Genomic DNA, 12716 nt, shown 5'->3' on the forward strand with positions numbered 1-12716 from the left:
TTTTTTGCCGTACGCGGGCCTCTCACTGTTGTGGCCTCTCCCGTTACGGAGCACAGGCTCCGGACGCGCAGGCTCAGCGGCCATGGCTCACGGGCCTAGCCGCTCCGCGGCATGTGGGATCTTCCCGGACCGGGGCACGAACCTGTGTCCCCTGCATCGGCAGGCAGACTCTCAACCACTGCGCCACCAGGGAAGCCCTTTCCTCCAATTTTTTAAATGAAAAAACTCCAGTAAACAGAGAAGCTGAAAGGGTCATACAGTGATCAGTCATATACCCATTAACATTTTGCCATATTTGGTTTATCTTTAAATTTCTGTTATTCTTATTTTGCCTGAATAATTTTAAAGTAAGTTGCAGACGTCATTGTACTTCACACCAGAAGTACTTCGGCATGTATCTCAAAATTAAAGGCATTTTCCTAGGTATCCATCATTAAGGCTAAGAAAATCAACAATAGTTCTTTTTTTTTTTTTGGCCGTGCCACACGTCTTGCGGGATCTTAGTTCCCTGACCAAGGATTGAACCTGGGCCACTGCAGTGAAAACACCGAGTCCTAACCACTGGCCCACCAGGGAATTCCCAACAGTAATTCTCTAATATCATGTAATAGTCCATATTTAGTTTTTCCCAATTGTCCCCAGAATGTTTTCCATAACCGATAGTTGTTTTTTTTCTTTTAAATATATAAATTTATTTATTTATTTATTTATTTATGGCTGCATTGGGTCTTCATTGCTGTGCGCCAGCTTTCTCTAGTTGCAGCGAGTGGGGGCTACTCTTTGTTGCTGTGCGTGGGCTTCTGATTGCAGTGGCTTGTCTTGTTGCGGAGCATGGGCTCTAGGCGCATGGGCTTCCGTAGTTGTGGCACATGGGCTCAGTAGTTGTGGCTCACAGGCTCTAGAGCACAGGCTCAATAGTTGTGGCACATGGGCTTAGTTGCTCCGAGGCATGTGGGATCTTCCCTGACCAGGGCTTGAACCCGTGTCCCCTGCAGTGGCAGGCGGATTCTTAACCACTGCGCCACCAGGGAAGCCCATAACCAATAGCTTTTAAACTACACTAGCATTTTATTTTATTTATTTTATTTTTATTTTTTCATTTTTAATAAATAGTTTATTTATCCAACAGTTTCAACCCTGATATTGAAGACTGTTGCAGAGTTTGTTTTTTTTTTTTAAATAAATTTATTTATTTATTTTTGACTGTGTTGGGTCTTCATTGCTACACATGGGCTTTTCTCTAGTTGTGGCAAGCGGGGCTGCTCTTCATTGCAGTGTGCACAGGCTTCTCATTGTGGTGGCTTCTCTTGTTGCAGAGCACAGGCTCTAGGTGTGCAGGCTTCAGTAGTTGTGGTGCACGGGCTTAGTTGCTCCGTGGCATGTGGGATCTTCCCGGACCAGGGCTCGAACCCATGTCCCCTGCATTGGCAGGTGGATTCTTAACCACTGTGCCACCAGTGAATTCCCGGTGGTGTGATTAAACTTGGTTTTTATTGTTCTTTTTTTGTGCTTTTCTGAATTAAAAAAATGTTTATAATGAAATATGCCTTATTTTTGTTTTCAGGAACAATTTTTTTTAAGTGGAGAGATAGCTGCAGGCTTTTCTACAGAGTTGCTTATCAGCTTAAGGGGAAAGGGAGGATAGTGCCAGAGAAACTCTGGCCAGGAATAGGTAGAAGAGTCTTATGAATCTAATTTTGCAGGCAGAAGCATTTCTCTTCTGGCCTAGGGGCTCTGCTGTAAGCTACTGGGAATGTCAGGTAGGAGCATCGTCATTACTCTTTTGCACTGCCTAGCACCGAGGAGAAGCAAATGTATTTCTTTGACCACACCCTCATTATGCCTTCTTATTGTCAGGTTTTAGTTGATAGATTCCATCTTTGAGGAAGTAACAGGTTAATGTCAGGGTGTGTACTGTTAGCTAACTTCTACAGCACTGTAATCCGTTAATAGATCTCTCCAGAATGGACTTTAGTCTGGGTCCCGTCAAAGCTAATTTGAAACATCATAAGCCATTTTTCTGGTTTGGATATGCTGGTATGACCTTCTTTTTTTCTTTTTTAAAAATATTTAGGGCTTCCCTCGTGGCGCAGTGGTTGAGAGTCCGCCTGCCGATGCAGGGGACACGGGTTCGTGCCCCGGTCCGGGAAGATCCCACATGCTGCGGAGCGGCTGGGCGTGTGAGCCATGGCCGCTGAGCTTGCGCTTCCGGAGCCTGTGCTCCGCAACGGGAGAGGCCACAACAGTGAGAGGCCCGCATACCGCAAAAAAAAAAAAAAAAAAAAAAAAATTATTTATTTATCTGGCTTTGTCAGGTCTTAGTTGTGGCATGCGGGATATTTGCGTCAGCATGCAGGCTTCTCTCTAGTTGTGGTGCATGGGCTCTCTAGTTGTGGAGCGCGGGCTTAGTAGTTGCCACTCATGGGCTTAGTTGCCCTGCGGCATGTGGGATCTTAGTTCCCTGACCAGGGATCAAACCCCAGTCCCCTGCATTGGAAGGTGGATTCTTAACCACTGGACCACCAGGGAGTCCCAATGACCCTCTTTTTACCTCCATTTCACCCCCTCACCCACAAAGATCCTGGAAAGTAAAGAAGTTTTGATGGTTCTGGTAATCGGCAGTGATAGAGTAGCTCTTTCTGGGTCATTTGTTTGGGCTTAGAGCCCTGTTATTGAGGTTGCCTTCTTTTTTAATAACTAGAATGTGAGTTCTGGGAGACCACAGACCTTTGTTTAGTTCAGTGCTATGTCTCTATTGCCTAGCACAGTGCCTGCCACATAGTAGGTACTAAATAAATATTTTAGAGTGAATAGCTTTGTCAGGAAGAAAAATGATCAGCTTTTCTGGTCATAAGTAGTGTTCACAGTGCAAGGAGAAGCATGAGCTGGACCCTAGTCTCCAGTTAATTTCTTTCTGATTCATAGCCAGTTTGCTATGAACAGTTATAAAACTTTTCTGGATTTTGTGGTAGATGGGTAAAGGTGGTGGTGCTTTTAGCTAGTGGATGAGGAGGGGTGGGAAAGGGAATAGGTCTGATTATTCAGAAGCAAAGGGCTGATATGGAAACAAAGGGCATAGCCCTGACTTGAGCCATGGTATTAGTGACCATTACAATAATTGGATGGTTCTCAGGAAGATGGTTAGCTATCCATCAGACTACCAGAATACTTACGAAAAAAATCTTATGGGAGAATTCTTTTGCCTAGAAGAAAAGCAAGGATTACTCTAGTAGAACCTTGATTTTCATTCATGAATTTTGTGGGGAGAGAAAGTGTGAATGTTCTTTTTGACGATACACATCTTTATTCTCTATAGAAACATGGTCTGGATGATTTAGAGAGAAGGGTTTATTTTTTCTTTTCAGATGAGCACCGGCTTCACAGCGGCAAACTCTGTCTGATTATCCTTACGTGTATTGCAGAGGTAGGTCTCACCAACCTTCTGGTATTAGCTAATCTCTTAACAAAGTGCTGTCTTTTTCTGCACTTCTTCCAAGTTCCTGTCCCCTGACTTTTAGAGTCCTAAAGTTTAGGAGAGAAAATCTTCCCACTTTGTATTATCTCCTCCACTAGAATGTAAGCACCACTAGAATGTAAGCAATAGGAGGTACTTTGTCTTCTTCACCAGTGTATTCTTAGTGTCTGGCACATAGTAGAGGCTCAGTATTTACTGCATGACCTAATAATGAATTGTGATAGGATAACTGCTATAACTGGAATATTCTAGTTCTTTTTTTATTTTATTTTTTAAAGATTCTAGTTCTTCAGAGTTTGAAACTCTGAAGAGACTTATGCCTCTTCAGAGAAAACAGTCCTGCCCTTTTGAAACTGTTCATGTTGGGTCTTTTGTATTTAGCAAAATGAAAAAAGGAGCTCAGGTTTCTGTGGGGAGAGGTGGAGACAAAAGCCGAAGAGGGGCATTGGAAACTGAGTAAAGTGGGCTGATTGCAGTTTAATGAAGAACAAGAACCCGAGGGGAAAAAAGAAGAGATGCTTGGGCTTTGTAAGGAGACACTTTTGGTTGGATTAATTAGGCCTGAACTCACCCTAGATCTTGGTGGCAACACAGGTATGGCAGAAATTGAGTCAATTTAGAGCTAAGTTTGTAGTTTCAGACTCCTCCTTCACTTACTCCTTATTCTGATCTTTTCTCTCCTAAGAAAAACAGTTAAGGTGTGGTCCATGTGGAGTAGAGACCTCTCTCAGTCTTTCCATTTTTATGTTCTTGGTGAAAAGATGACCTACTTTTCACCAGGTTAGGGGTAGCTGGTTATAGAAGAGCTGCTTATTAGCAGTGGGCCTCGTGTAATTGCTTTTCAAAAATATTTCTAAGAAAATCTTTAAAGGAATTGTTTTTCACAAATGGTAACAGTTCCTGGGAATTGGAGTCTGTAGGCACGTCAGATCTTCAGAAGAGATGTTGGGACAAGGCCAAGGGATGTTTATTACTGATTCATGGTGAGAGGTTTTTGATTTTCCATCAGTCTTCAGCAAAGCCAGGGAGAGACGGGGTCTTGCCTACTGCCACGTTGCCTGTGTAAGCAGCTTCCTCTTGCTGTGCCAAGCCCGTTCCCGGTGGAGTGTAGACCTTTCTTCTTTTTTTTTTTTTTCTTTTTGCGGTATGCGGGCCTCTCACTGTTGTGGCCTCTCCCGTTGCGGAGCACAGGCTCCGGATGCGCAGGCCCAGCGGCCATGGCTCACGGGCCCAGCCGCTCCGCGGCATATGGGATCCTCCCAGATCGGGGCACGAACCCGTATCCCCTGCATCGGCAGGCGGACTCTCAACCACTGCGCCACCAGGGAGGCCCAGACCTTTCTTCTTAATCGTAGATCCTCATGTGGAGCCTGCACATGTATCCTGCAGTTCCTATGAAAACTTTCAAACTGTCACAAACAGAGCAGGCTCCTTGGGCAGATGGGAAGGAAGAGAGAATAGGAAAACACATTCCTCTCAGCATTTGCCTCAAGTGCCTGTGCCTTAATTTTTATTGTTTGTAATTTGCTTAGAGATTTTTGGCCCGTTAGAGACACACTGGGAAATTGCACCCAAGTGAAATCTCATGGCTTAAGTGGGGCTTGACATAAAGGCTCTAGGCTCATCCCATTAGCTCTCTAACTGGTCCTTGAAAGGAGTTCTTTAAGTCCTACAAATCCTTGGACTTTAAGATTATAGATTATAGATAGATTATAAACTGAGTTTCTTAAGTATAGCACTCATTCCTTACTTTTTGTCTATGTTTCTATTTTTATTAGGATCAGTATGCCAATGCATTTTTGCATGATGACAACATGAATTTTCGAGTAAACTTACATAGAATGGTAAGTGTGACTTTTGCTTCTTGTTTTTTCTTCGAGGAATTTTTCTGCCAACACAAAATTGATCCTACTAGAACAAGTGTGGGTGGAAATTTATGCTAAAGGGCTCTTGCTTAACTGCTGTTCAGAAGGCCCATACTAGTTGTTGGGATTTTTTGTGTGTGTCATGGAGGTGTTACCTGCTCAAGAGAGGGTGGAAAGATCCATAATCGTATACCCATGGCAGTAATATTAGAATGTATCAGGGGACTTCCCTGGCAGTCCAGTGGTTAAGACTCTGCAGTTCCTCTGCAGGGGGCATGGGTTTGATCCCTGGTCGGGGAACTAAGATCCCACATGCCACCCGACGTGGCCAAAAACAAACAAACAAACAAAAAACAAACAAAAAGGGACTTCCCTGGTGGCACCATGGTTAAGAATCCGCCTGCCAGTGCACGAGACATGGGTTCGATCCCTGGTCCGGGAAGATCCCACATGCCACGGAGCAACTAAGCCTGTGTGCCACAACTGCTGAGCTCGTGTGCCACAACTACTGAACCCTGCACACCTAGAGCCCATGCTCCGCAACAAGAGAAGCCACCCTGATGAGAAGCATGCGCACCGCAACGAAGGGTAACCCCTCCTTGCGGCAAGTAGAGGAAGCCCACGCACAGCAGCGAAGACCCAACGCAGCCAAAAATAAATAAATAAAATAAATAAATTTAAAAACAAACAAACAAAAATACCCCAAAAAGTATATCTTGACTAGAGATATACTTTTATACAAGTATATGCAAGATAGAATGTATCAGTAATGTAGATTACAATAAGGAGATGGGCCTAAGCCTTTTGCTTTCAAAATGTAGTATGATCTTTGATTGGTTGATGCTAGATTCTTCTTTGATTTATTCATCTGAGAGGTGGGGGAAATAAGAGTATGAAGGATCAGGGAATTTCCTAAAACTTGGAGGTATGTTCAGAAATATCACATTGAGGTTTATATTAAAACTTTCTTTAAAAAAAACTTTTTTTTTTAACTGCTACTGTTGCTGCCTTTACACAGTCACATTTTCTTTTTTTAAAAATAAATTTCTTTTTATTTATTTATTGGCTGTGCTGGATCTTCGTTGCCGTGCACGGGCTTTCTCTAGTTGCGGTGAGCAGGGGCTACTCTTCGTCGCGGTGCGTGGGCTTCTCACTGTGGTGCCTTCTCTTGTTGCGGAGCATGGGCTCTAGGCGTGCAGGCTTCAGTAGTTGTGGCACACGGGCTCAGTAGTTGTGGCTCACGGGCTCTAGAGCGCAGGCTCAGTAGTTGTGGTGCACGGGCTTAGTTGCTCCGTGGCATGTGGGATCTTCCCGGACCAGGGCTTGAACCCGTGTCCCTTTCATTGGCAGGCGGATTCTTAACCACTGCACCACCAGGGAAGCCCCCAGTAGTGATTTTATTTGCATGAAAACCATGATGGTGAGCCATTGGATGTTAGTTCAGATGTCTACTAGTTTCATTTCTTTTTTATGTGAAGCCTATGAGACACAGGAAGAAGGCAGCAGACAAGAACCTTCCCTGTCGTCCTTTGGTATGTGCAGTACTGGGTGAGTATCATCAAAATTGGCATGTTTCTGGGCCAGCAATAGGTTTTCATGATTAAGATGAGGGATAGATCCTTGTTGATGTGCGCTTCCTCCTCAGAGAAGAAGTTACTAGTTAGGTTTCTTCCCTGGCCTAAGAAACTGTGTTTCTTGTTGAGTTTGGTAAACTAATCCCAATGAATATAATGCTCAATTAAAGGGTGCTTTTGTTCAAAGAAAAAGATCTTTGTAGGGAGACAAATGTCTAAGTCTAACCTTGATACATGATTTAAATTTGTAAACTATCTTATACCTGATCAAGATTTCAAATTCTTCCCTCCCTTTCTTGGTCCAAATTGATGTCTCAGCTGGCCAGGAGGCTTAAAGTTCAAGGTTCCGACCTAAAACTTCCTCTGAGTAAATTAAGCTGAGAGGAGGCTGACAGAGCTGACAGCTAGGGGCTGTATTGTAGGTAATTTAGTCTGCCCAGAATTCTGCATTTTCCTCAGGTAAATGATCTGAACTCTTAATCCCATTTCACCTGGGTATTCAGCGCTACTTCCTAAATCTACTTGATTTTAGAAACAGTAATTAAGGCTATATAATATTCAGCCTCTATTGACCCAAAGCTCCCCAGACCGTTTCAGTCAATACCTGTCAAACTGAGTGTGATAGGAAGACGAGATAGACTGACATAGCTTTAGAGTTTGAGTCTGATTACACGGATGTGATCCATAGTTTTTTTCTCTGCTTGCCTCATCACTTGGTTCTCAGAATATGATTTCCCTCTGGCATTTTGCATTAGTGTCATGGTATGAAATATCTGTACACTGAAATCTCCCTTGTATCTGAGTTTATTGGCAGGTCAAAGTATCCTTCTGGAAGTAGGAGAGGACTAATTTTCTTGTTACCTTACAAGTGGCAGGTGGTGAAAGTGTTGCAAAAAGTGCCTTATATAAAATAAAGTGCACTGAGAAGGTTTTTTTCCCAGCCCAAAGGCAAGCAATGAATTTCATTCTGATTGATCTAATTTTTCTCTTTTTCCCATTCAGACCTGATGGTAGAGTTTATTGTAACACACATGATGAAGGAGTTTCCTATGGATCTCTATGTGTAAGTACCGTGGTTCATTTAATGTGTGCAAATCTGTTTTATAGAATGGAGTGATGGGAAGTTTAATAGTCACAAAATTTTTATGTACACTTCAGGAAAAGCACATTTATATGCGGAGAAGTGTCAGGGAGTGTTTTATGGCCTGTTTTATACATTTTTCCAGAAGGGGGGAAAAGTACAAACTACGTATCTTCATTATCACTTTTAGGCACACTGCATGAAGAACAGGGCTGATGAGTTGAAGCAGTGATCATAGGTGACTCCTGTATCCAAGGATATGGAATACTAGCAGACCACTTAGTCATCCCTGGGCTTTGGCATCAAAGGAGTCACCAGTATTTAAAAGATATGGAAAGGCCAGAGGGATAGATCTTTTGGTTCATTCTTAGCCTACACTGTACTAGCAACATAGTCAGAACTCTGCTAGCTAGGCAGATTATGTATATAGTGGCCAGGCTGGAAGATTCCTGCCTCCTGAGGAGATCTGATTGTCTGTCACAATTCTTTACAAGCAGTATAACTAGAGATGACTGAAAATCTTCATATTTTAATAAAGTTTAAGCCTTTAGGCTTTCTCTCTTCTTTGCTATTTCAGCATTCTTCTTATCGTCAGTGCCTAACAGCTAGCTGTGCCATGTTAGTGTGATCTCAAATATATGTATTATCTTTATTCCTTAAAATGCATCTGAATTCAGTCTGACAACAGAATTAGTACCTCCACCTTTTTGAGTAAGAGAGAAGTTTGGTGCACAGCAAGCTTAGTATACCTCATTCCAGTGCTAGGCCTGGGATCTAGGGAGATATGAAAGATTTTACTCTGACTAGAGTAGATCTCCAGCTTTTTAGACTGTTTGTAGGCTACATATTTTTGGTTTCCTAGATATGAAATAATGATACAAATTTTACTTTTAGGTAAGTAGGTTGTGGTTTGCATTTTTCCATATCTTTTGGGTGTTTAAAAGTTAGTCTGATCCTTTATTTCAACTCAAAGACCATGAAAAGCTGCTTTTTTTAAAATAACACTTACCAGATGAGTTTTCTGCTTGTTTTAGATGGGATCGCTGAACATCAGTACCTCAGGGATCAGATTTGTTTTGCTACAGATTATATTTTTAGCTTGTTTATCTAATGTTCCGGTTCTAGGATATGCTCTTTATTTTGTAGTATATTATTATAGTCTTAGTTTTCTCATTTTCCAAGCAAGGAAACTGAGGCTCTGGAGGTTGGGTTATTCTGTTAGTAAGCACCATTGCCTGGACTTGAACCCAAACTTTCTTAGAGTAAATCCTAAGCTGTTCCCACCCCTTCTCAGGTGTATTATCTATTGCTATGTAACAAACTACTTCAAAACATAGGGGTTTAAAACAAACATTTACTACCTCATAGTTTTTGTGGCTCAGAAATCCTAGCAGCTTAGCTGGGTAGTTTGGGCATAGGGTTTGGCAGAGGCTGCAGTCAATGTGTTAGCTTTACTGGGGCTCTACTGGGCTGTACTGGGGCTGGAGAATTGCTTCCAAGCTGACTTACATGGTTGTTGATAAATCTCAGTTCCTTGCCATGTGGGCCTCTCCATAGGGTTGCTTGACATGGCAGCTGGCTTTCTTCAAAGCAAGTAATCCAAGAGAGAAAGAGAAGAGTGAGAGCCCAGGATGGAAGCCATAATGCCTTTTATAACTTAATCTCAAATGACATGCCATTTCTGTTGGTCATACAGACCAAGCCTAACACAGTGTGGGAAGAGACTCCATAAGGTTGTGAATGCCAGGAGGTGGGGACCATTGGGGGCCATCTTGCAGGCCGGCTACCACAGTTCCCTACCTAGTTAGGTTGCATCACCAAGATTCAAACTCAAGTCTGTCTGACCCCAGAGGCTGTACTCTTTCTTAACTACTACTATGATAAATGACAAAGGAAAGATTTGTACAGGGTGACTAATGCTCACTGGGGCATCAGAGGGGGCTGTGTTTGACCTGAGTCATGAAGAAACAATAGGAGTTTTCCATGCAGAGGAGTGGGGGAGGGACATCCCAAGCAGAGGACCAGCATGTTCAAAAGCTTGGAGACTTGAAAGTGTGGCATGTTTGGAGAATAGAAAGTAATTCAGGAGGATTAGAGTGTAGGGTACATGGAGGAAGGATAAGAGAGTAGAAAAAATGTTACCTGATTTAAGTGGATGATGGGTGTAACGGTAGAAGATGAGGATGACATGATAAGACTGTATATTCAGTACTTAGAGTTATGTCACTGTCCACCCAAACCCTCACATCCCGGCCAGTGAACCTGATCTACACTAAGTATTTTAACTCCCTCTCCCCAGTAGTTCCTGCCTTTTTTTGTTTTGCCTTGCTTTCTCAGTTCTTTTTTCCACCTGCTTCCTGATTGAATGTCCTGAGGTTAGGGAAGATGGAGAAGATAACAAGCTGACAGAGGCTGGGCAGAAGTTCCTACCCTCAGGCTGAATTCACTTTCTTCATTACTACCCATGGGCATATTTCCACATCTCCCTCCCGCAACTTCCAGCCTTCTTTCCAGTTTTTGGCATTTGGAGCATCAAGTCCTTTTTAGGTGAACTTATCTGCTCCGAGCTGGGCATCAGGCCAGGTTGCTGCTCTCACTTCTCATTATGTAGTGCTTTTCAGCAACATACAGCGCAATGAGAAATTGAAAGCAAAATGAATTTCTACCATTTCAGATAAGTGTATAATCTTCCTGGTGAAATATGAAGAAATATGGAGCATGGAAAGACTTAATACTCAAGTCAGAATCTGTGTCAGAAACGAAATAGTTTCATATCTGTGTATGAATGCTGTAGGTAAAGTAATAATGGGGGAAGGTGCTTATATGAAAAGAAAGAGGGGCTTCCCTGGCGGCGCAGTGGTTAAGAGTCCGCCTGCCGATGCAGGGGACATGGGTTCGTGCCCTGGTCTGGGAAGATCCCACATGCCGTGGAGCGGCTGGGCCTGTGAGCCATGGCCGCTGAGCCTGCGTGTCCGGAAAAAAATAAAAGAAAGAAAGAAAGAAAGAAAGAAAAGTCTTGCCTGGAGCAGTAAGAGGTAGGAAAACCCAACAAATGAATTTCTTCTTCTGGATGTCTACTCTGTGATTCTTGCCGCCACTCCCACTGCTGGCCCAGGATTTGGGAGTTAGGGGAAATAGTCTCTGGGGAGAGTAAATTCTCCTTTAAGTTACTCTTACATGTAAAACTTGGACTCTCTAATCAGGGATTCTCAGACCTGTGGGTAGAGACTTCAGTGGACCCCACAAGAAGATTTCAGGTTAAAATGGAACTGTCTTGTGTTGAAATAGGAAACCACTACATGCATAAAAGAAACACCCTAAGCAGTCAGTTTAGAGTCATTCAGCCAGTATATATATATTTTTATATATATATATTTTTTTCTTTAATATATTTTTTAAATTATTTATTTATTTATTTGGCTGTGCTGGGTCTTAGTTGCAGCATGCGGGATCTTTGTTGCAGCATGCGGGATCTTTAGTTGTGGCATGTGGGATCTTTTAGTTGCAGCATGTGGGATCTAGTTCCCTGACCAGGGATTGAACCTGGGCCACCTGCATTGGAAGCGTGGAGTCTTGACCACTGGACCACCAGGGAAGTCCCCAGAACTGAATTTTTAATTTAACTTTTAATGTAAATAAAATTTAAATTTTATTTAAAATTTAATTTATATTAAAAATAAATTTAAATAGATCTAAAGACTTAAGGTCTTTAATTTTATGTTTTTGCATCCTATGTTTGCAATTTCGAATGGAGTAGTCTAATTTTGGTCTACTGGTGCATCCTTCCTCTCAGGAAAGATACTCAAGGGAATGGTATCAGTAGTGCCTAATTGAATATTGACCTATATGTGGTTATAGCTCCCTTTTCCTAGTGATAGGGGGAATTAGTGCAAGCAGGGTGTGTGGGATGGGGAGAGGGGATTTTTTTTTTAACATCTTTATTGGAGTATAATTGCTTTACAATGATGTATAGTTTCTGCTTTATAAAAAAGTGAATCAGCTATACATATACATATACCCCCATATGTCCTCCCTCTTACGTCTCCCTCCCATCCTCCCTATCCCACCCCTCTAGGTGGTCCCAAAGCACCGAGCTGATCTCCTTGTGCTATGCGGCTGCTTCCCACTAGCTATCTGTTTTACATTTGGTAGTGTGTATATGTCCATGCCACTCTCTCACATCGTCCCAGCTTACCCTTCCCCCTTCCCAGGTCCTCACGTCCATTCTCTACGTCTGTGTCTTTATTCCTGTCCTGCCCCTAGGTTCATCAGAACCAGTTTTTTTTTTTTTTTAGATTCCATATACATGTGTTAGCATATGGTATTTTTCTCTTTCTGACTTACTTCACTCTGTATGACAGACTCTAGGTCCATCCACCTCACTACAAATAACTCAATTTCGTTTCTTTTTCTGGCTGAGTAATATTCCATTGTATATATGTGTCACATCTTCTTTATCCATTCATCTGTTGATGGACACTTAGGTTGCTTCCATGGCCTGGCTATGGTAAATAGAGCTGCAGTGAACATTGTGGTGCATGACTCTTTTTGAATTATGGTTTTCTCAGGGTATATGCCCAGTAGTGGGATTGCTGGGTCATATGGTAGTTCTATTTTTAGTTTTTTAAGGAACCTCCGTACTGTTCTCTGTAGTGGCTGTATCAATTTACATTCCCACCAACAGTGCAAGAGGGTTCCCTTTTCGGGGAGGGGGAATTTAT

The 12716-nt window shown here is 42.5% G+C and overlaps 1 protein-coding gene and 1 non-coding gene across 6 annotated transcripts in view; one reads left to right on the top strand and one right to left on the bottom strand.

Annotated features, from left to right (window-relative positions):
- The window catches only part of ARMH3 (armadillo like helical domain containing 3), a 188008-nt gene that overhangs the window by 51288 nt on the left and 124004 nt on the right, over nucleotides 1-12716 (top strand). For all 5 annotated transcript variants that reach the window (XM_060100473.1, XM_060100467.1, XM_060100463.1 and 2 more), the window contains exons 16-19: nucleotides 3366-3424; nucleotides 5254-5319; nucleotides 6819-6888; nucleotides 7917-7977. In XM_060100473.1, the coding sequence (XP_059956456.1) occupies nucleotides 3366-3424; nucleotides 5254-5319; nucleotides 6819-6888; nucleotides 7917-7977 (256 nt within the window). The remainder of the gene's footprint in view (nucleotides 1-3365; nucleotides 3425-5253; nucleotides 5320-6818; nucleotides 6889-7916; nucleotides 7978-12716) is intronic.
- TRNAW-CCA (transfer RNA tryptophan (anticodon CCA)) lies at nucleotides 11518-11590 on the bottom strand. Its single transcript has one exon. It is a non-coding gene; the product is annotated as a tRNA-Trp (tRNA).

The sequence above is a fragment of the Mesoplodon densirostris genome, chromosome 1 (assembly GCF_025265405.1).
Source record: "Mesoplodon densirostris isolate mMesDen1 chromosome 1, mMesDen1 primary haplotype, whole genome shotgun sequence".
NCBI lineage: Eukaryota > Metazoa > Chordata > Mammalia > Artiodactyla > Ziphiidae > Mesoplodon > Mesoplodon densirostris.